The 25111-nt window shown below is 33.9% G+C and overlaps 1 protein-coding gene across 1 annotated transcript; it reads right to left on the bottom strand.

The window, feature by feature from the left end:
* Positions 1-543: 543 nt before the first annotated feature.
* On the bottom strand, positions 544-24835 carry gabrr2a (gamma-aminobutyric acid type A receptor subunit rho2a). Its single transcript, XM_051133923.1, has 9 exons — positions 24535-24835; positions 22182-22288; positions 13179-13246; positions 9336-9559; positions 5975-6057; positions 5738-5878; positions 5146-5298; positions 4830-5041; positions 544-2871 (listed from the first exon to the last, which is right to left on the bottom strand). Exons 1-9 carry the CDS (start codon positions 24657-24659, stop codon positions 2560-2562), a joined length of 1425 nt encoding a protein of 474 aa, XP_050989880.1. The 5' UTR covers positions 24660-24835; the 3' UTR covers positions 544-2559.
* Between the last annotated feature and the right edge of the window lie 276 nt (positions 24836-25111).

Here is a 25111-nt window from a genome sequence, read left to right as displayed (position 1 = left end):
AAAAAAACATGTGGAAGCTGCTAAATAATACAGAGGACAACTTATTAAGCAGGAAAGGGTGCAATATTTTGGCAAACTAAACTTAATAGGTGGTAAAGATACGTACGAGCAGTATTAATTAAAATATTAGCCTAATACTTTACTTACCTGACCGGAAATGATAAGAACAAACACAAATGTTGTCAAGATTTTTGCCCTGAAAATCCTAGTTAAGTTTGGTCAACCACACACGCCTTTTGTTCCTCAGACAGTTGGTTTGCACTCTTCTCCTTGATTTGTTATCACTTTTGGCAGTCTATAGTACTCCAAATGTTTTTTCCAGTCCGACCGATTAATATAGCCAAAACATGACAATAACTGACTATTTTCAGCAGCAATAATTAGATAAATATGCAAGTTTCGTTCAGTTTGTGGCATTGTTTACGTTCAGTGATATCAATATGGCCGATTAATGATGCGTCGTGAAAACACTATTAATAGGAAATCCTAGTGTTGACAAAATATTGTAAATATCACACGAATAATGAAATAGCTTTATTTTTTATTAACCCACTGAAAATGAGGGAAATAATCTATAAATCCCAAACAACTTGGCAGAAAATTAGCATTTCTGAGCAATGGATTCCCTCAGGAATTTTAAACAGGTTATACAGCCGTTTTGATTTATAAATAAAAAATAAGGTTTGCAGATAATATTACTAGAACAAAACATGAAAGTCTTTTAATTCCCCATGGAACACAGTAAATTAGCCTTCCAGGTTGTCTGACATATTGACGTCAGACTGCACAGCTCAACTGCTTAAAATGCTTAATGAAAATGATTAGAGCATATCTGATCTTGTTAAACTCAGAAAAAGAACCTTTAGAACTTTATTATTGCCTGATTTTCATACGCTTTCATAAATCTTCCATGGTGCTGACAAAATGCAGTGACTCAGCTGTGAAACCTAAAAGAGATGCTGTATGTTTTTAAAATTAAATTCTGCCTTTTGTCAGGACACGGCAGTAACGATTTCTAAAACATATAGGCCTATTTATGATTTTCTTCACTTTAATATTTTAATATAATCTATTCACTTATAATCTTAGGACAGGTCATTTCAACAAAGTAACAAAACGTAACTAGCAATAACCTTCACCTATGCATCTGTACTGCATTTTAAAAATACAAAATATGTGTAGGTCTATATACATATATATATATATTACAAACATGTTTAATAACAGTGCACCTTATTCTGGTCAACACATATTACATTCTTAAATTTTCAACAATTACAGAAACATCTTACATCTTATGGAGTGGTACTGTCTTCATGATGACCTTTCAAATACTGATTAAACGTACAGTTCACAGCTTTTTCATTTACAGTAACAGGTATAGTAAAATTTTGCATGGGATGCCTGTACATGCACTAAAATCATCCCGCCAAAATCACCTTTAGTGTCTGATGTTGCACGCAAGGCAGTTTCAAGTTGTATTCCAGTCCGTTTTATCATGAGCTAACCTGCATGAAGCTTTGCAATAAATTCTTATAAGGTATAATGGCAAATTCAGTTTGGAGTACAACTGATAAAAAAATGCAAGTATAATCAATAAAATTAACATGCATGCAGATGAGCCACAGTAAAGACATTGTTATTTATTTCGCATGAGAAATATAATGGTATCAAATACACTCACATACAAACACACGCACACCACATAAACATACATCCAAATAAACCTCGAACTGAAAGGAGATTCTTTCTTGTTACTGGTAATTACAATACATCAACATGAAAGATTGCCTTAGCATAAACGAACTGCCTTGCCTTAATGAAATAAAACTGGACATTGTGCAGATAAGCAAATAGACTTAAAGGTGCACTAAATAATTTTAAGAAAGTAAATTTGTTTTGTTCTTTTTTATATTTAGTTTTTGTTTGTTAACTCTAGGATCTTTAGGTTATGTTTTTAATATGTATATTGTATTTAGTTTTATGTCTGTTTTGTAGAGCACCTTGAGCACTGCAGAACTATATAAATATATGCTATATAAATAAATAAATATCTGAATTTTTATTAAATTGCACAACACAGCTAGTCATGTGATCTCAACATGGCAACCTACCTTATGTATTTACACCTGTATTTTCTAAGCCAATGATATGACTGGTTCTTATGTGAGTGGGTAACCTATTTGTTAAAACTAATCATTTTTGTTAGCTATAAAACAGTGGAAAAAATTAATTAGTACACCTTTAAAAGAGAAGCTAACACCAGACTTTCTTGCTCTGTACATACTATATCATTAATAGTCCAATGACGCAAACAAAGAGAAAACACATAAGCCCGTACAAAAGTCTGATAATTCCTTTACAGTTAATTTGTCATAAACCTGAAAAGGCCTATATGAGGAGGTTTTTAACCCACTTTCTCTTTGCATTTCGCCAGTCTTTTTGCACATGAAAATGGCAAAGGTAACTGCAGTTTGATGTGCAACAAAAAGTCAAGGATGGTTGTATAAAACCTCCATTAGTCCATAAAAGTAAGAGATGGATGTAGCTGAAAAATGATCAGCAGTACACCGACCAGTAAATAAGGTTGAAAATTATATAGGCTCCCGGGAAGATCATGCGGGAGTACTTATCGATGGCATGCGTGTTCTGCATAATGCGTAAGGCCCGGATGCCCTTTTTCTTAGTGGTGGTGGACTCACTGCTCACTGACAGGTGAACCACCATGTGCTCCTGTTTCTCTGGCACCACTTCCTCAGGAACCATGGGAGCTTCTGTGTAGCCAGCCAAGCTGTTGGTGTCAGCCTCGCTGTAGGTCCCATCCAACATCATGGTCCTGGTGTGGGACATACCGCAGGTGCAAGGTAATGACTGGAACAGGTTGAGTTTGACGTCCAGGGAGAACAGAGAACAAAGAGATCATTAACAAGGGCAAATTATCGGTTGCCGTTAATTTGCTGATGGCTGACTACCTTAGTAGTTTGTAATATTAAGCATGTGTACAGTTCATCGTAGGCAAATACAAATAATGTTAAAATGTGCACACTTTGTGAAATACAATATCCCACAGTGCAATGTGGTCGACATGACCTTCCAATCATGGATGGGTCGGAAGTAATATCCACACAATCATTTGTGTTGGGATATCTGATTGAAATAACAAGAGTTGTTGCAGGATGGGATTTAAATGACCTTATTATTTATTTAGATTTACATAATGAGGTCACATAGAAAATATTATGAGGTCATGAAAAAGTAGTGGGTTACAGTCGGAAAACACTGCATAATGTAAAACAACAATTTAAAAAGATATGCTGTGTTCTGTATCCCACAATGCAATGCACTCGACTTGTCCGTTCATTTCCAGTTCGATGAGTGAAGTAGTGGTCATATCAGCTGTGATTTTCTTTAATTGATTGGACTGCTAAAAGTGAAGATTTTTTTAGCACATACAGGTCATGTGACAACAGTAAAGCATACTATCACTTAAAATGTTTATATTTCATTATCAATACTTTGGTCCAACTCAAGAATAGAAAGACTGGATTTTAAGATCAGCTCATTTTAAGGTTATTTATATGTTAAAACTTGTTTTATTTGAGTTATATTTTTTTTCTTATTTATTATGTTTTTATTTTTATGCATATAATTATTGTTTTTATCTATTAATCTGTTTTATTTTTTATCTTTTTTTATTTTTTGGTTTGTTTATACATACATTTTTGTTTCTGATAATTTATTTATCTTTATTTATCTTTTACTTATCTATCTTTTTATTTATGTTTGACTTTTTTTATTTATTCATACTTATATTTATCTGTTTACTATATTTACTCATACTTATTTTTTGGTTTTATTTTATTTGAATTATTTGTTTTATTTATTTATTTGTTTATACATACATTGTTAATTTTTATACATTTATTTATTTATACATTGTTTTATCTATTTATCTGTTTTTTATTTTGATCTGTAAATTTGTCTAATTTGTTTATTTATCTTTTATTTATTTATCTCTTTTTATTTATTTTTATCTGTTATTTCATTTATTCAGTCTTTTATTCATCTGTTAATTTGTATTCGTTTTATTTTATTTATTTTAATTATATGTTTTTATTTACTTATTGGTTTGTTTGTTCATACATAAATCTTTATCAGTTTAAAATGTATTTTTTGATTTTTATTTATCATTTATTTACCTATCTTTTTATGTTTGTCTTTTTATGTATTTTTATGTCATTTTCTTAATCTGTTTATTTTGTTACTTTATTTTTTCACATTTTTTATTTTTGTTTATTTTATCGGTTTCATTTTTTATTAGTTGTTTTTATCTGTCATTTATTTATTTATCCATCTTTGTATGTTTGTCTTTTTATTTATTTTTGTCATTTTATTTCTGTTTATTTTTATCTGTTATTTTATTTATTCACACTTTTATTTATTTGCTTATTTTATGTTTTTATTTATTTATACATACACATTTATTTTTATCCATTTATTTATTTATACATTGTTTTATCTATTTATCTGTTTTTTATTTTTATGTTTATTTGTCTTATTTGTCTGTTTATTTATTTATGTTTTATTTACTTACCTTTTTATCTGTTTTGTTTTATTTTATTTTATTTGTTTTTCTGTTTCTATCCTTATATATTTATTTATTTATTTAGATCTGTTTATTTTTTTCTTTAAGCCAGCATACAGATAACAAATGTGAACACCCTACATTTCACCTTACATTTCCTGTCATGAGGTCTTGAATACTGCATAACTGGAGGGAAAAAAAAAAAAGTGTACTGTTTCTTTAACCAATTAAATTGTTTTTCTACCTGCTCTCTAACTGCTCGATCTCTGAGCTTGCGCTCTCTCCTCTCCTGGACCGTGGTCAGATAGTTGACTGCCGCATACTCCAAGACGGACAGGAACACAAACACAAAACTGACCCACAGGTAAATGTCCACAGCTTTGATGTAGGAGACTCTGGGCATGGAGGCGTTCACCCCAGTGATGATGGTGGACATGGTGAGCACCGTGGTGATACCTTGATAAAATCAGCACATCCTGTTAAGATCTGCATGTGCGTGACTCGACATAGGAAGCAACAGTAACGCCTGAGGCAAAAATTCTGATTTGTGATAATCTTACCTAATGAAACTCTGGCTGGAACAGCCCTGCGATCAATCCAGAACGACACCCATGACAACATAACCATAAGTGTGGCAGGGAAATAAGTCTGCAGCAGGAAGAAGAAGATGTGGCGGCGAAGCGTAAAGTTTATATACAGGCGGTTGTACCATCCTAAAAGAGATAAAAATGCAGTTGGAGTCAAATATGAACCTAGTGAACACTTTAGTCACACCTGAATTGGAATAAATAAAAAAATACTGAAATGAGTGACATTTATACGACCTTAAACTTTTGAACGGTAGAATATTTTATTCTGCACAAGCACACTTTTCAAGCTAAATATTTCACGAAAAGATATTTTGTTAGATTGCACAAAATTAGGACACAATCTGATGAACCAGTGGCACCAGATGGTAAAATGTCACTGCAAAACCATCTCAGAGAAGCAAAGTTAGTTCTGAGGAAAGCATCACATGCTTGCAGATGCCACTTGCCTTTGATATTTAATGTAATAACACTCATACACTTTTAAGTGTGACTTAAGTGTCCAAATCCGTCTTGGGGCCACACTACTTGAAATAAATGAACTTGACAAATAATCCCTCAATACCTGTGCTGCTGTAGAAAGCCAGCCGAGAGGTAGTGTGAAACTTCTGTATGAGGAACTGAGAGAGAGATATTTTGTCATCTATACTCAAAGATTCATCTCCACTTTTCCAGTACAGCATCAGATCCTCATCCGTGTAGGCGTCTAAAAAAGAAGGATCCATTTCAGGAAAAACTAACTTGGCAGAGTGGATTGAGCATGTGCCGCACTAAAAATAACACAAATGAATGATTCACTCACAGCTCTCCAACTCCAAAGAGCAGGTCTGTGAATCCAGTGGGAAACGGCTGAAGTCCATGTTGCAGGCTGCTGTAACGGTGACCCTGGGCACAAGAACCATGTATAACATGGGTGAAAATACTCACCGTCTTAGATCTTTATATTTCATCATATTCCTGCTTTATTCACCTTTTGAACCCAAAATCCATGGAATTTTCATATGCGGTTTCAAATGAACTGTAACTGTATAGATAGTTTACACAAAACTGAAAATTCTGTCATCATTTCCTCACCTTCATGTCCAAACATGTAACGTTATGACTTACTTGTAGAGTTGAGCAATATGGCCAAAAATAGCATCAAAATATTTTTTCCATATCATACAATATCGATATTTATCATAGAAATATACATTTACCATTAATAGAGAAAAAATGAAGAGTTTATTTGCAAAAACTCCATCATATTTTTTTATTGTGTATTACAAGTAATACCAATCAAACTGCAGTTTGGTTATTTTGATTAAGTAATAGTACCTTAAATACAGGTAATTTACAAAATTAAAGTTTACTGAAATGTTTTTTATATATTAAAAGGTTGATTTATAGCAAATGCAGATAACTCCACGTTTCAGAGTTTAAAATTAGTTTGTAATCTCATCAGCTGACAATTTAGAGCCTGACAAACGTTGTTGTTGTGATCATTATACATATCTATGGTTGTGATCATTACACGCAGTTTTCACTCATCATTGTAACGTGCTGCTTTTAAAAGGTTCTGTGAAAAAGTTTCAGCTTTTATTTTCCTTTTAAGCCCTGAAGATCTCACAGGTTCATCAAGTTCGTCGAAATTATCCATGCTCGATCACTTTAGTCAGCTTTGACGAAAAAGCTAGCACGTTTTTTCAAAGTTGAGTGGCAGATTTGTCACCTGACCTGAATACAGCACGCTGATTCGCATAAACTGGACTTATCGGCTTCTGTTCACAAACAACAAGGGAGCTTGTCTGCTTCTGCAGTAAAAGGTGAAATCACGATGTATTGAAAGTAGACAATAGGCTATCAGCTTTTTGACAAAATTTTTTTAGGCTTCAGATCGTGCTATATGTGGAGAGTAAATGATGCACAGCACTTGAAAATGGCGTTTATCGGTTTTTCGCAAATGAACTCTTCAGTGTTTTCCATATGTTTGTTAAACCTTAAGAATGAATGTAAACAACTTGTTTGTTCACAAACTCCACAGAGTGAGAGTTTTATTCTTTCCCTAAATTTGGCGTTTTCCTTTTTTTTTCTGAATTCTGTGTTTTATGACACATTTATCATCAAAAATTGTGACTAATGAAATTAATTAACAAGACTTTAACAATGTAATCTTTTAAAATTTAATCAAGTAACAATTAATTTACAATAAAATTTTGCATATTTACTTTTTTATCAAAAAAGAAGCTGCACAACACAACTGTATAAATTAAAACACGTGGTTCTATGATATTATTCTTAAAATTATTATTATTACTTTGAGAGGTACAGATATATTTTTACTTTTTCCGGTTAAATCAGACTTTTATTTTGTCGGTTTGTCATGATCTTGAATCTCAGTGTGTATTTGATGGTAATTTTTTTCTTAAATTAAATGGTGAAAAGCTCTCAGAACAGCTCTGAAGATAAAGTTTATGTGGACTGTCCTTATATATTGAGACGGCAGATGCTAAAAACACTGGGAGCATCAAGTGCCCTGTAAAAATGATTGCGATTTTAACGGTGAAAGATTGTAAAAATGCTACAGTAAAAACCTATTAATTGGTTAGCGGTAAGTTTCTCTGCGATGAAAAACTGTATTGGACATTTCATGTAATTTTACAGTAAAATACAGTTTTCGGACGTGAAAAGGAACATATAATTTACAGTGAAAAAAACCTAAATTAACATTCCTAGAATTCCCTGCATTACATTTCTTTTTATTTTGATCTGTTTATTTGTCTGTTTATTTATTTATCTTTTTTTAACCAATAAAATATACCCAATTTTTTTATAATATATATAATTCATATTGTTTAAAAATGTCCACAGATTATCATCATTATCGACATAAACCTTACCTCATATGTCACCCTGGACCACAAAACCAGTCTTACTGTAAGTAGCAAGGGTATATTAGCCAAAAATACACTGTATGGGTCAAAATTATAATTTTTTCTTTTACGCCAAAAATGATTAGGATATTAAGTAAAGATCATGTTCCATGAAGATATTTTGTAAATTTCCTACCGTAAATATATCCAAACTTAATTTATGATTAGTAATATGCATTGCTAAGACCCTCATTTGGACAACTTTAAAGGTGATTTTCTAAAGATTTAAAAAAATTTTGCCCCCTCAAATTCCAGATTTTCAAATAGTTGTATCTCAGCCAAATATTGTCCTATCCAACAAATCATACATCAACGGAAAGTTATTGATTCATCTTTCAGATGATGTGACCCCTATGACCCCTATGACTGGTTTTGTAGTCCAGGGTCACATTTATAGTTTATTTCCATGCCCTACTTTTTTTGTCTCTGTGAAATGCAAAAGTAGTTTTCTAGCAGAATGTCCAAGCTGCTCTTTTACGTCCATTTTGTGGAAAAGAACAGTTTGGACATTCTGCTAAGCATCTCCTTTTAAGCTCCACAGAAAAGAGGACGTCATACGGGATTGGAATGACAGTAGCTTTGGTAAGAAAGCTCCTGCTAAGAATAAAAATGTAAATGCGATGTAAATGTGCTTAGTAATGCTAGTCAAGAGTGGCATACTAGCGCCATTTAGTGAACCGACACTAAGGCCGTCTCATTTTTCTCTCCGTATTTCTCTCCTCTGTTCTCTGTAGTGGTGTCCATCATTTGTCGGACAATGGAAATAATCTGGGCCAGTCCCATCAATAATGACACTTCCCCTGGAGCCAGAACAGTGTCTGAAATTTGACTTTGAACTCAGCGCTAGCCCTTGATTATAGCCTGCACGCAGGTAGCTTGGCCTAATTTTTAACTTGCAGCACAAAAGACACAGAAAAACATCACAGGCCAGAAGCGCCGTTCTAATTTTAACACCGCAGCAATATGCAAATGCTTAAGCCCAGCGACGTGCTTTTGTTTTCAAACCACTTTTAAATAAACCCACATGCAGTTGCTTGGAGGTGAAATGTAGTAACTGCAGAACAACTGAAAAAATATTAACTTTTTCTTCCATTGTACAAAATAAACAGGGAAAGTATAATAAATATGTATAAGCACATTTACATAAATACATTTAAAGTCTATACATATATACATAACTTACATATAATTGGAATAATAATAGCTCACTTAAAAGTCAGAAATGCCGGTGTAGATAATCTGCTTTTTTACCTCAGGCTGTAAAGAACGTGACCATCAGGGAACACTCTCAGCATGATATTTTCTGTGGTGGTGTCATGAATAAAAGATCTTTTAGAGTGGACGAAGAAGACGTCAGGAACCCAGATCTTCTTCACCAAGCGCCCGTCAAAAGTCATGCTTTTATTCGTGGTGCTGGCGAAAGACAAGCGCTCATCCTTCCAGTAGTGTCTCAGGTATAATGTCATAGTAAAGTCCTACACAAACCAAGAAAAAGTGATTGGCGAGATTGTGAGACTGTTTTCACAAAATTCATTTAAAGGAGAAGTCCACTTCCAGAACAACAATTTACAAATAATTTACTCACCCACTTGTCATCCACGATGTTCATGTCTTTCTTTCTTCAGTCGTAAAGAAATTATGTTTTATAAGGAAAACATTTCAGCATTTTTCCCCATATAATGCACTGATATGGTGCCCCGATTTTGAACTTTTAAAATGCAGTTTAAATGCGGCTTCAAACGATCCCAAATGCAGTTGTAAACAATCCCAGCCGAGGAAGACGGGTCTTATCTAGCGAAACAATTGGTTATTTACATTTAAAAAAATACAATTTAAATACTTTTTAATCTCAAACGCTCATCTTGCCTTGCAGTCCTTGAACTCTGTGGTTTAAGTCAGTTAGGGTATGTCGAAAAACTCAGACCGTATTTTCTCCCTCAACTTCAAAAATCATTTCAAAATCATCAGAAGTACCGACCCAGTCTTTGCAAAGTCAACATGCAAAAAAGATCAAACACCCTTAACAAAAAAGGTAAAACAGCAATATAGGACGATTTCGAAGTTGAGGGAGAACATGATGAGTTTTTTGACATACCCTAACTGTCATGAACAGGAACAAAAACAGTCCAGGCAGAGCAAGACAAGACAAGCGTTTGGCATTAAAAAGTATATAAATTGTATTATTTTTATTAAATAACCAATCATTACGCTAGATAAGACCCTTCTTCCTCGGCTGGGATCATTTACAACCGCATTTGGGATCGTTTGAAACCACATTTAAACTGCATTTTGGAAGTTCAAAATCAGGGCACCATATCAGTCCATTATACAGAGAGAAATGCTGAAATGTTTTGCTCAAAAAATATAATTTCTTTCCGACTGAAGAAAGAAAGACATGAACATCTTGGATGACAAGAGGGTGAGTAAATTATTTGTAAATTGTTGTTCTGGAAGTGGAGTCCTTCCTTTAACGCTGTACTATTCTTGTTTTCTGTTCAAAAATTATTATTATTTTTTTTTTTGTCTAAAGAACTGTATACTTTTATACATCAAGAATACATTAAATAGGTCGAAATTGACAGTACAGAAGCTTATAATGTTACAAACATTTCTATTTCCAAAAATGATGTCCTTATGTAGAATTTCCTTTCATCAAAAATCCTGAAAAGCAAGCTTTAAGAAGCACTACTGTTTTTAACAGTGATCATGAGTGTTCCTTGAGCACCAAATCAGCATAAGATGATTTCTAAAAGATCATTCGACTGAAGACTGGAGTAATGGCTGCTTAAAATTCAGCTTTGCCATCACAAGAATGAATTGCATTTGAAAATACATGTAAACAGAAAACAGGTGTTTTAAATTTCACTGTATTTTTATCAAATAAACGCAGCCTTGGTGGAAAAAAATGTCTTACCGACCACAAACTTTTTTCGGTAATGTATATTTGGGTTGATTTCATGAGAACATCACATTTGACCCCAAAATTTAAACACGTAATTTGAAAGGAACAGTTCAACCAGAAATATTGTAATGATTTACTCATTGTTTGTTCATGCTATTCTAAACCTACATGACTTTCTTTTTCCTTGGAAAACAAAAGGAGACATTTGGAGACTGTACTTGTCACAAGAACTTCTGTGTGCTTTTTGAAGTATCATAAAAGGGGTTCATATGACTTGTGCGAAATATCCCAAATCTTAGGGCCTCTGAAGACCGAAGAACATAGCACACAAGTCATAAGAAGCACTTTTATAGGACTTTGGTATCCTTTTGAAGCTTGAAAGCTATACTCCTTATCATTGCAATCAAAAGAATGGCCACATTCTTCAGAAAGTCTCTTTTTGTGACTCAAGGAAGAAAGTTTTTGTGTTTGCAACAACCGAAGAGTGAGTAAATGATGACATAAATAATATATAACATTGTTTTTTTCATTATAGTGATTAAAATGGGATTTTCTTTGCATTACGGTAATGAGAATTGAGAGGAGGGGATATAATTAAATGTCATGAAAAAAAAGTAGGCTTTATTTTCTAAACAAACTGTAGAAATATGATTCACTTATTTATTTGAAAAATACTGGCAATGTTCACACTGCAAAGTTTTGGGAATAACAACAGTTTTTTGCTTCAGAAAGTACAAGGCCAATTTCACAGCTTTTCCTTAAATCAATTCCTTACAAGTCTTTGCTTTTGCAGTTCGTTTTAAATAGAAAGTCGATGTAACTCTCGATCCTTCATATGACGGCAATGCCTCTCTGAATTGCTCAAGCAGATCATCCCATTCTCTGTTCTTTCTTTTGGTTATATAACCATAAAAGCTGAAGCGGACAATAATTACATATGGTCAATAAAAGCACCACACAGTTTCTTTGTTGCACAGCACAAAGGCTTCTAGCTAAAGGGAAACCCATAACATGAGAAAGAAATGACAGAATGGGTGTCATATTCTGTTAAAACAGAAGTAAAAAGAAGATCCATGATCAAAGTTTCTGCCATCAGAGACGCAGCAGCTCTTTTTTAGGAATGCCCTTGTGGGACTTAGTAACTGCAAAACAGCAAGTAATAAATGGGCAAAAAGCTAGAGAATTATGATATTGAGGGTGAGTCTTACAAAGCGTGTGAAGAACATGTCCAGGTAAATTTTCATCAAAATGAAAAGAAAGAATTTATATACACTACCAGTCGAAAGTTTTTGAACAGTAATATTTGTAATGTTTTTAAAGAATTATTTTTGCTCACCAAGCATGTATTTATTTGAACCAAAATACAGCAACAGCATTAATATTGTGAAATATTTTTACTATATAAAATAACTGCTTTCTATTTGAATATATTTTAAAATGTAATTTATTCCAGTGATCAAAGTTACATTTTCAGCATGATTACTCCAACCATATAAATTACCTTTATAATGTTACAAAAGATTTCTAATAAATGCTGTCCTTCTGAACTTTCTATTCATCAAAGAAACCTGAAAAATTCTTTCAACATAATAATAATAATAATAATTGTTTGGTGAGCAGAAGAGACTGCTTTAAAAGAACCTTACAGTTTAAAAACTTTTCACTCGTAGTGTATACTATAAGAATTTATATTGTGTTCTAATAAATATTTTTTTGTTTCATTTTACTTAGCATATTTTAAAGACTTTTTAATTTTGCATTTTAGCATTTTATTAGATTTTCATGACAATTAATCCCCAAATTTCTATTTTTTCAAAAATAAATAAATAAATGAATTAATTAAAATATGATGATATATTAATTAAATATTTAAAATAATATATATTATACATTCTATTATTAAAAAACTAAAATATTATAAATAATTTTAATATTTAAAAAAATCAAAAATCATCTGGATGTACTGAAAATTAGAGGCCAAAATATATTAAACTGTAATGAAATTAATGTCACAATGCAAAAAAAATCCTAAAAACAGGCCTCATTTTTTATGTAAAATCTAATTTCTTGTTTTGTCGAATTAAAATTGAACTGTTCAATGTGTCCTCATATGTTCTATAATTTAGAATCACATAGCTGAGGATGTTATATAAAACAACACATGTGAAAAGCAACTGTTTGGGATTACTTACCATGTCTACTTCTGAAATACTGTCCAAGCTTTCCACTTGTACATCAACTCCCACTGGAATAGCAGGACCTGCAAAAAAAACAAACAAAGCATTTAATCCATTTATACAACTGTGTTTGTCAACTGAATTACACCATTGTCTCCGTCCCACTGCTATATGACCTCTTTTGCATATGCCATGCATTAATTTTTCATGATACTCATTGTTTACTAGATTCTGACAGCTACATACCAGTCGCAATTAGCAGGGTGTTCGCTAAGACTTCTGTGAGCATCATTAAATACGTCCTCACGGCCAGATCTGGATCTGTTTGCTTTCCACCAGATCTGCTCACAAAAGGCTTAGCAGCTGCTTTGACATCTGACGGATTGTAAGGAACGCTAGCTCTCAAAGGACGGGCCATCAACCGGAACTGCAGCTTTGATATCCTACATGGAGCTGCACTTGTAAGGTCTTTTGTAGCAAATCTAAACCCTTGCTCTTTACCAGGATTAGTGTAATAGGGCTATCTGTCACTCAGAAGGTAAGACATTTAGGTAAATGGGCAGGGGGCGGATTGTACATATGGACTGGGATGACGCTGGACGGATTCAAAACTAGATTTCCAGTGCGTCCCGTCGTCATTCCTAGCTTTAGTAATCCGACGAGATTACTGGAAATGGTGGATTAAACTCTGATGCGCAAAATGATACTGACACTGACTGAAACTTGCAATTACGTGTCTCTTAATGTACAGTATTGCTCATAAAAACCTTTCATGAAAAGCATAAGCATTACTTTATATGCAGAGTCCAACTGTGGAGATGACTTTTACAAATTTGCTTATGTAATCCAGATCCTTATAAGTAAACTATTGCCATGCAACACCCACTGGACCATACTGTCAATTTTCCTGTCATGTGCCATCAAGGCTTTTCATATCACACAAATAAGCCTAAATAAGGACACAGCTCCTAGGTAAAATCGATTTGTCCAAACTAATCAACCCCCCTGCTGTCAGTTTGTGTCTGAAACCATTAGAATGACCTTGAGTTCAGATGCCCTACTTCTCAGTTGTAGTTACCACTTGGAGGTGGTTAGTTGTGCTTTTCTCATTAAAAACAAAATCAAAGATCCCTGTAGTAACTGAATATCATTAAAGTATGGAAGCCTGTTTCCACCACTGAATAATAAATGATTTTTATTTTACAATTCTGACTTTTTGTCTTGCAATTATGAGCTTACATTTCACAATTCTGACTTTTTTCTCAGAATTGTGTGATATAAACTCACAATTGCAATTTATAAAGTCCAAATTGCGAGATATAAACTCACAATTCTGACCTTTTTCTCAGAATTGTGTGATGTAAATTCACAATTGTGACTTATAAAGTCCAAATTGTGAGATAAAAACTCACAATTATGACTTTTTTCTCAGAATTGCGAGGTTATATCTCGCAATTTTGACTTGTTTCAGAATTCAGAACTGTTTTCTCAGAATTGTGAGATATAAACTCGCAATTGTGAGTTATAAAGTCCAGTTCTGATGCTAAAATATATATATATTTGAGTTTATATCTCACAATTCTCACTTTATAACTCACAATTGCAAGTTTATATCACACAATTCTGAGAAAACAGTCAGAATTGCAAGTTCATGTGTGTAATTCTGGCTGTATAACTTGCAATTGCGAGTTTATATCTCGCGATTCTGACTTTATAACTCGCAACTGTCAGTTTATATCTCACAATTCTGAGAAAATGTGAGAGAATTGCGAGATAAAAAGTTGCAATTACCGTTTTTTAAATTCAGTTGTGGAAAAGGCTTCTATATTAAAGGGCTAGTTCACAAAAAATCCATATGAATTTTTATACTCTTAAAGGGGTCTTGATATGATATGACAAGTTGGTATGATTCTTTAGGGCCTTAATGAAAAGTCTATAACATACTTTGATTAAAATTTCTTAATGGTAGTGTAAAACAACACTCTTTTCACCTTGTCAAAATCAGCTCTGCACACAGCATCCCATTTTGTTGCATGTTCCTTTAAATGCTAATGAGCTTTGATCACCCCGCCCCTCTCTTTTGTGGGGTGAGGAGCTGTACTGTTTACTGACTGTAGTCATGTTTAGCCGTGAAACTTGTCAACTAGCACATTATTAGGAAAGGCGATTTGTAAATATTCATAAAAAAGGTGAAGCTGGATCACAAATGATTTGTGTGAACATAGGCGCATTTAGATCAGGGATTGACGCATTCCCTTCAAAAACTAAAGTAACTTTAATTCTCTGTGTCTTCAACGGCTCAGATGTCGGGAGTAAATAAGGACTGCTATGATCATTATTACATCCAACAACAAAACACCTCAATCACATAGGAGCCATTCTTGTCTATGTCCCCGCTCCGGCATTGAAACAATGGCGGTCGGATTGTTTACAGCTCACTCAGTGTAAGTCTAAGGTAAGACAGCCTTGTCAATCAACTATTGCGGGAGCGGACTTGGTCAGCATGATGTCACACAGATATGGTGAGAAAGGCTTGATTTGTAAAAGAGGATATTACTTATAAAGACTGGGTGATTTTTTATCACTATAGGATGGTTGTGTTCACTCACTGCCAACACACATTTATGTTCACACAACATGTAAAAGTGAGTTTTGCATCCGATGACCCCTTTAAAATTCATATTTTTTTTTTTACTTTTGCGTTCCACAGAAGAAAAAAATAATAGCAGCTTGTAACAAAATAATTAGTAAATAAATAAATACAGAAATAAATAAATAATCTCTTTTTACACACTCTTATGATGTTCTAAACTCCTATTATGCTTTATACCCTTAAAATTCAAAACAAAAACACTTTTTTGTGATTCAGAGAAGAAAAATATTAAAACAGGTTTGGAACAACATAATGACCACAACAAATAAAGAAAGAAAAATAAAGAATTATTAATACACTTTCATGTTGTTTCACACCCATATGCCTTTATCTTCTTAAAATTCATTAAAAAAAAATCTCCTTTTATGTTTCACAGAAGAAAGTAAGCCATACAGGTTTGGAACGACAATGATTGCAACAAATGTTCATCAAAGTAATTATATAAACAAAAGAATTTTCTTTCTATTTACACACCTTTTATTCTATTAAAATTCATAAAAATATCTCTTTTTGTGTTCCACAGAAGAAACAAAGTCAGAGGTTTGAAACAACATAATGATGACAACAAAATTTCCAGTAAAGGCATAGTCATCAATACATAAATATATAAATATTCTGTTTTTCCAAACCCATGTGACCCTGGACCATAAAACCAGTTATAAGTAGCACGGGTATATTTGTAGCAATAGCCACAATACATTGTATGGGTCAAATTTTTTCTTTTATGCCAAAAATCATTAGGAAATTAAGTAAAGATCATGTTCCATAAAGATATTTTGTAAATTTCCTATAATAAATATATCAAAACTTAATATGCATTGCTAAGAACTGCATTTGGACAACTTTAAAGGCGATTTTCTTAATATTTAGATTTTTTAAGATTCCAGATATTCAAATAGTTGTATTAAATACTGTCCCATCCTAACATTTATTCAGCTTTCAGATGATGTATAAATCTCAATTTCAAAAAATTGACCCTTACGACTGGTTTTGTGGTCCAGGGTCACATATTTTTATCCCCTAAAAATTTATAAAAATATACCATTTTGTGTTTCACAGAATTAGGAAAGTCTTGGAGGTTTGAAGGTTTTAAGGTGAACTACTTTTCTGTTTTTCTAAACCCATATGACTTTTTATCCTCTAAAAACTCTAAAAACATATCCTTTTGTGTCTCACAGAAGAAAGAAAGTCTTAGAGGTTTAAAACAACATAACGCTGTTTATTTTAAGGTGAACTTCTTTAATAAAAGGATCAAATCAACCCTTTCCAGGGATGATTTTATTAATAGCTTTTTTTTCCTCCAAAGTTCCCGAGGCTATGACATTGAGCTGGTGATCGCTGGTTGATGTTTGGTAGTGGGCGGTCTTTAAACCAGCTGTCTGCGGGGCAGGGCAGGCTGGGATTGTTGCATGTGCTAATCCACGGGGTTTGCTGACCGGCCGGTCAGTACAAACCGCTGCCAGATTAATCTCGTCACCAGCGCCACAGCGCCTCAGTCCATAGCCGATCGAGCGATCCTCCAGATGGACCGAGGATCGCTTAAGTCTTTAACGGACGAATAGAAAAGTGCGAGAAAAGAGAGAGACTAGCAACAAAATGCAATGTGATTACCATCATCCTCAGTTTCACATGCACTGATCCTTTCGCCATATATCAGAACTCAATTTTGACTATACGAATAACACGAAAAGGCCGCTGGCTTCGAGACATGTGGCATCCTGGCATGGAGCTGTTATTTGATATCTTTTGATCTTTCATTTCGTTTCGTATCTGATTTTCAGACGCTGCTGGCCCAGCTGGCCCAAACATTAGTATTGAAAGCAACACTGCGCATATGCAAATCTGCAGAGAGAAGTAAACAGGGATGTGTGTCATCTACAACATGATACCAATCTTTAATATGCGTAATCCTTCACATCAAGAAACACGTACTGCCCTCTAATGACCCGTAAACAGACAGTGAGCGCTATATGTTCTGTGTACATCAACCGATACTCCCCTTGTGGAGGATTAGGCATAAGCTTTATGCACCATCAGTTAGCCGTCTCTGGATTTAAACCAGACTGCAGTCATGCATTAGCAATTCTCTTTTGCTTCTGAAGTAAATCTCATTTATGCAGTACACACAGCATATTATACCTGCGCTACCTTTTACTAATCATTGCATAGTACACTGCAACTGGTCGATGAAAAGCATGCTAAAAAGCATTGTTTAAAATGATAGGATACAGCAAGGATAGAGGCCAAAGTTATCTTTACTGGTTAAAAGTCCTTGATTTTATACCGTAATGTTTTTTTATTGCATATCGAGCTGTGAAAAGAAATGGTTCAACAAAGGCATGGAAATACTTTTCATACAGGAATATATTTTTGAGTAACATCTACATGCAAAACAACCCCTTGTTTCTGAACCAGCCTGTTTAGTCACTGGGCAATTCACAACCTTTTATGTAGAAGAGCTCTGGTTTTAATACAGTCTGGTCCATCTGGTATCATACAGTATTTCACTGTACATTTCATAAATGCACTGTCAATTTTTAAGCCTAGCTTATTTGACATTTACAGAAAAAAATATTAATTAATTACCTTAAAAACAATTATTATTATTATTAGTGCTGGACGTGATTAATCGCATCCAAAATAAGTGTTTGTGTGCATAATATATGTGTGTGTAATGTGTATATTTATTATATATACATAAAGACGCACATACAGTATATATTTTGAAAATATTTACATGCATATATTTATATTCATATAATTTATATTATATATAAACATATTTCATATATAAACATATTTCTTAAAATATCTTATTTCTTAAATTCATATTACTCTAAAATATATACATAAATGTGTGTGTCTTTATATATACATAATAAATATACACAGTACACACACGCATATTATGTACACAAAAACTTTTATTTTGGATGCAATTAATCGCAATTAATCATTGCCCAGCACTAATTATTATTATTATTATTATTATAAAGTACATTTTATCTACATTTACATTTTAAAATAATTTTAAAATAATTTCAAAAATTAAAAACTAAATATTGACGTATCAAAAATTTCTACACAAAGAAATGTTTCAACAAGATCATAGAAATATTTGTGATTCATGAAGATATTTTTGAGAAATGTCTGCGAAATAACTCCTTGTTGTGAACCAACCTGATTATTTAATCACTGATAATTCATAACCTTATCAGTATTTTAAGAAGAGTTTCTCTATAATTTTGGTTTTAGTACAGTCTGTACTAAAGGTGTAGCCATATATTAGCACATCCTTCATAACAAATCTATTACCTCCAATTATGGAAAACAACTTTTAATGCCCTTTAATGGCTTTTTTGCTTTTTTACACACAACAACATCCTTTCACTTATTTGGCATTTACTGTAAAATATATATAATGAAAACTACATTTAAAGAATCCATCTATCCATCTATCTATCTATCTATCTAGTGTTTTGGAAGAAAAGCAAATGAAAATGGCCTTTAACCCGTTGGTGAAAATCCATAATACTATGAATCAATGACATTGGATGACAGTTGTGAACTCATTACATCATGTTTTGAACTAGCAGTGAGGTTTTTACCGTCAAGCAGATGCAACAATGCATCACTGGCAGAGCTGACAGATCTGTGTATGCGTCTGAGGGGGTGAATATGTTTGGGCTATTTTCATTCCCTTTGCTGTGACCCCCTGCTGAACAAAGAGCAATTCCCAAACGTACGCCGAGTCAGAGCATCCAAATGAGTGACTTTTTAGATACTCTATTCATAGGAGGAACGGCATCAAACGGGGGAGTGTTTCTTTTTCTTTGCCCTATATAGGAACACATCATTAAAAAAAGAAAAGGCGGACTGTATGGACTGGCAGAAGAACTTTTATTAGTTCTTAGCCTTTACCATGCAAACTTTTAAGTGTCGTGCACTTAAAGAAAAGCCTTGAGCTTTCCCATATCATCCTTTAATACCATTCTAGCCTGGTAGAGAAGTCTCTGCATTAAAAGAATAGATGATACAAAAATGAAAATTCTGACTTGATTTACTCAACTTCCTGTCATTCCAAACAGTTATGCTGTTATTTTTGTCAATGAATGACAATAGGAAGCGTTTTTAAATCTTTACACATTTGCATTGACAGTGCATAGTGACCATGACTGTCAACTAAAACACAGATAAAGCAAATAAACCCACTAAAAACAAAAAGCATAAGAAGCCACGTTATTAAAAGTCATTACTCCCTAATAATCGTACATTCTTGTATATCAAAAATGGCAGGTTATGTTTGTACACACTGAAAATCAGCTGAAAATATACACCAACTGAGAGCAAATAAACAATGTCAATTTGCATTTTGGGTTAAATTATTCCTATTTGTGACCCTGGACCACAAAACCAGTCTTAAGTAGCATGGGTATATTTGTAGAAATATATCAAAAAATACATTGTATGGGTCAAAATTGTCTATTTTTCTTTAATGCCAAAAATCATTAGGATATTAAGTAAGTAAATATATCAAAGCTTAATTTTTGATTGGTAATATACATTGATAAGAACTTCATTTGGACAACTTTAAAGGTGATTTTCTCAATTTTTTTTGCACCCCCAGATTCCAGTTTTTTAAATAGCTTTATCTCAGCCAAATATTATCCTAACAATGGAAAGCCTATTAATTCAGCTTTCAGATGATGTATGAATGTATAAATGTATGACTGGTTTTCTGGTCCAGGGTCACATTTTATCATCTCATCTTCCCAGAAGATCAATCTGCACACACGTTTGTATGTGAGCTTATTGATTGTTAACTTTCCTAACAATGACAATCTCATTAAAACTCGTGGAAAAAACTTCAGTAAAGTGTAAAAGGCACCATCTGCCAAGCTTAATGCTTAAAAAATGTCTAACTGCAATTGATCTGAGGAAGTTTAATAAGGTATTGCTTTGTAAAGGAAATATGTGAAATCAAGGTCAGAGAAAATCCATGTCCATGCATAAATTAAATCAAAGCACGCTGACTTATTTCCAGAAAAAACTTTCATTATTATTCTTAACACGGAATAACAGACCAATTATATTATCACTGTAGCAATTCAAGTGGAATATTTACATGGAAAATAAGCATGAATTTGAGAAAGTAATTGGTTTCTGCCCCTTTGCTTCAATGACAGCAAACTCCAAAAGTTTGAGAAATTATGTTCTCCAGTATGATCTTGTGATTCTTGTGCTTCAATGGAAGCAAAAACATATGACTTTCTGTACAGACATTCAAATGACACAAATGTACTTATTTGAATAAAAACAGATTTGATTTCAGTCGTTCTAGAATGTTATATTTGTGACCATGGACCACAAAACCAGTCATAAGGGTCAATTGTTTGAAATTAAAACTTGTTAGGATAGGACAATATTTGGCTAAGATACAACTATTTGAAAATCTGGAATCTGAGGGTGCAAAAAAAACAAACAAATCAAAATATTGAGAAAATCACCTTTCAAGTTGTCCAAATGAAGTTCTTAGCAATGCATATTACTAATCAAAACTTAAGCTTTGATATATTTAAGTTAGAAAACTTACAAAATATTTTCATGGAGCATGATCTTTACTTAATATCCTAATGATATTTGGCATAAAAGAAAAATATAATTTTGACCCATACAATGTATTGTTGGCTACTGCTACCAATATACCTGTGCAACTTAAAACTGGTTTTATGGTCCAGGGTCACATTTGATGAATTGAAAATTCTATGTAAAATAATTGTTTTGGGTATATAATACACAATACAGGCAACTCTATTGTTTAATATCAAATAATAATGGGCTATATTCACCTGCCTATTAATGCATATTACAAACTCCAATTCTCAAAACCACATGCAATCCAATAAAACTGAACTCCCAGTCTTAATTACAGGCCACAGCAGTGTTTAATAGTGAGGCTGTTTACCCCTCTAGAGGGAGCCAATGTAGATTTAATGCCTGCTGGTCAAATAACTGACCTGAATGTTCTCAAACTGTGCATACTAAACAGGCAACCTGTACATAAGATCAAAACAGTGCAACCTAAAAAAAATGTAGGTGGCTTTTAGGTAGCTAATGGAGTGGAGACATCATATAGTACTTTAGAAGCTTTGTCAAAAGGACTTGTGTCTTTTTTTAGACTCATGGTTGAAGCACATGTGTCTTGTTTTTGACTAATCTTCAGCGGATTTTGACTTTAAACCTTTTACATTACACATACTATACAAGCCTTTGAAGATTTTTTAAAAATAGGCACCCGAGTGAGGTTGTGGCTTATAAAATAAGGCAAAGATATGCAATTTACACTTGCAGACTGATGAACTAACCTCCAAATGCGGGCCTCATGGTAAAGTCATGGTCGTCCACTTTCAACAACTGCTCTGTCTTCAGCCGCCGTGACTTTGTCACATCCGGTGGCTTCTTTGCCAGGGAGCTGTGGGTTTCAAAAATTACAAAAAACTCAGATCAGCCTCTTATATCATGAAGTTAGACAATGTGGAATCTACCGGAGGTTACATGGAAAATTCAGCCTGAACCCTCAAAGTCAATGACGTTTATATAATTTCTGTGAAAATGCAGCCACAAAAGTATAATGACGGATTAAGATCATGCACGGCGCTTGTATCAACAAATTGTTAAGGCAGTGGTGAACTAGCTGCAGCAGCCGGATCTGTTTCAAATTACAGGAGATCTTATCGACAGACGCTCAGATGAGCCCCGAACACCGGATTCACAAACTGTGATTGTTCCAGTCAAACAATGCACATGATTAACTCTTTATGCGGTGATATAATAATCACTGTCAGTGATTAAAAAAGAATGCAGTGAGAAGTCGACTCATTCCTCTCAGCTTCTTGCCATTTGTAATTTATTTCCTGTTGCGAATATGAGACAGACGGCAGCCTGCCATGACTGGCACCCCGTCTGCAGCGATACTGCTGGATTTTCTCATGCAAATTTGTACTTGAACATGTTAATTCTGCAGATTATTTGTTTGTTTTAATTTTATAGACCCACGAAGCTGTACCCTTGTCAGCTGTTTGTCAGGACAGCTTTGTGCCAACGTACTGTCCTTGGCAGATGGGCGAAACGTGCCTGTGACACGTGGCTGTTTGTCTGAGTAAGAAGCACCAGTTCGAGCACGCTAGTGATACATGTTCAGTTCAGTGGCGGTATCAGCTGTCTGGGTCACGTTAATTGCGCCCCGGCCCCTGGCCTCATTTATGGCACTCTGATGTCATATAGAGAAATCAGGCTAATAAAGGTCGTCAAAAAAAGAGTCTACGAAAGACGTCAATGAATGAGTTCACAACCTAAGTTTTGTCATGTCTGAACACGAAAATCAGACACATCATTATCAAATGCTTAGTAATAGGTCAGTATAGATATCATACACTGAAACTTTAGTTTGAAATGATTTTCACTCAGAAATTGCTAGAAAAAAAAAGTACTAAGAAATTCAACATTTTGAAGTAAAAAGAATGAAATAGTATTGTCTTATACTATAATAATCTTTGGTTTATTTACAACTTCAAAAAACTATTTTTTACATATATTTAACCATATGAATCGGCCGATAACTGGCCACTTGATCGATTAACAGAAGTGTCACACATCTTTGTTTTTCTGATTAAGTTTTCGTTTAACCCTAAAATGCCCCCATACATTTCATATAATATTTGCGTCGAAATGCATTGAATTAGATGCATAGACTGTATAACACCACTTGTTTTGTTTATAAAAAATGAGTCTAATTAAAATTTAGACTTAATTCAGCTGCTTTTTTAGATTTTCAGATGAAAAGACTGCAAATGTGACCCTGGACCACAAAACCAGTCTTAAGTAGCATGGGTATATTTGTAGCAATATCCAAAAAATACATTGTATGGGTCAAAATTATAATTTTTTCTTTTATGCCAAAAATCATTAGGATATTAAATAAAGATCAAGTTCCATGAAGACATTTTGTAAATTTCCAACTCTAAATATATCAAAACTTAATTTTTGATTAGTAATATGCATTGCTCAGAATTTCATTTGAACAACTTTAATGGTGATTTTCTCAATTTATAAAATTTTTTAAGCACCCTCAGATTCCAGATATTCAGATAGTTGTATGTCGCCAAATATTGTCCTGTCTGAACAAACCATACATCAGATACAAATCTTATTTATTCAGTTTTCAGATGATGTTTTGTGGTCCAGGGTCTCAAATAAAGCAAAACCGTCAACCAGACATGCATTTTAAGGGTTAATTTCTATAATTTTGTACTCAGCTGCTATATTTAAACTGTAAAATATCTGCCACTCTGCTCTGTAAATATCAGTATTAGCAGAATGTAAAACCCACTAAACCTGAAGCTGAATTGCTGCCTTAAAAAAGTAAAAATCAAAGTCTTAATATGCAGTAATGAGTTCATTGAAGAAAATTCTGAAAACTCAATGTGACTAGTTAAATAGATGGAAACAAAGACGTTGTGTCTATGCTACTTGTTGACAGACATCTTCAGTGATTATTGCTATATTCATCATCATCATCATCATCATCACACTAGTCATCAACATCAGCATCTTTTTCATCATCAGTTGTGAGCCCTGCAATTGCAAGTGAAATCCACATCATCAGCCGCATGAGATGTCAGTCCAAGTTCAGTTGTCAAACACTAAAATGCCACTTACGTCCCATGCTTCTGAGTTTCCACCGCTCCTGTCCACCTCCTCTCTCTCGTGGTGTGTTTATTCCGGCATTCCCCAAACGAGCCCAGGAAGAGCACTAAAATCAGAAACTGTCTGAGATAAGGCATTATGCAGAGCAGGTGAAAAATCTACAGGTGTGTCCTGAAATCCAGCTTAATCCATGAACGCGGCGGCTCGGGAAGGGCAGCATCTTTCCGTTCTCAGCGCAGAAGTCGCTGCAGCTCGAATCTCTGGCATGCGCGATGTGTGGATGGTTTAAATATCAGCGCGGCGCGACGCGACGCATGCTGCAGCTCCGCGCGGCGTCTTCTGCCTGTCATTGGTTATCAGCTGCACAGCTGCTTTGACCACATGGCATCATCGGTGGGCATACGCGCGTTTCCCACAGCTGTCTGTACGGTTGGAGGAAAAGACGGATTAGAAAGACACATATGACCTGAAAAAGCTTTGCATCGGAAACCATGCATGCTTTCAAATCTAACGCACGAGTGAAATGCATCCGCTAAATGCCAAAACATCCTCTAAAGTGATCGACGCAATTCCACATAATTCTCCTGGG

The sequence above is a fragment of the Labeo rohita genome, chromosome 17 (genome assembly GCF_022985175.1).
Source record: "Labeo rohita strain BAU-BD-2019 chromosome 17, IGBB_LRoh.1.0, whole genome shotgun sequence".
NCBI lineage: Eukaryota > Metazoa > Chordata > Actinopteri > Cypriniformes > Cyprinidae > Labeo > Labeo rohita.
Note: the sequence above shows the minus strand (reverse complement) of the source record. Positions and strands in the feature narration are given on the sequence as shown.

Bases quoted from the DNA above. Each gene is read 5' to 3' on its own strand.
- gabrr2a (XM_051133923.1), bottom strand. From the start codon at position 24,659: ATGCCTTATCTCAGACAGTTTCTGATTTTAGTGCTCTTCCTGGGCTCG. The intron at 22,289-24,534 runs GTAAGTGGCATT...TGAAACCCACAG, and splicing joins GAAACTCAGAAGCATGGGAC to CTCCCTGGCAAAGAAGCCAC. The intron at 5,299-5,737 runs GTATTGAGGGAT...TATCTCTTTTAG, and splicing joins GGCTTTCTACAGCAGCACAG to GATGGTACAACCGCCTGTAT.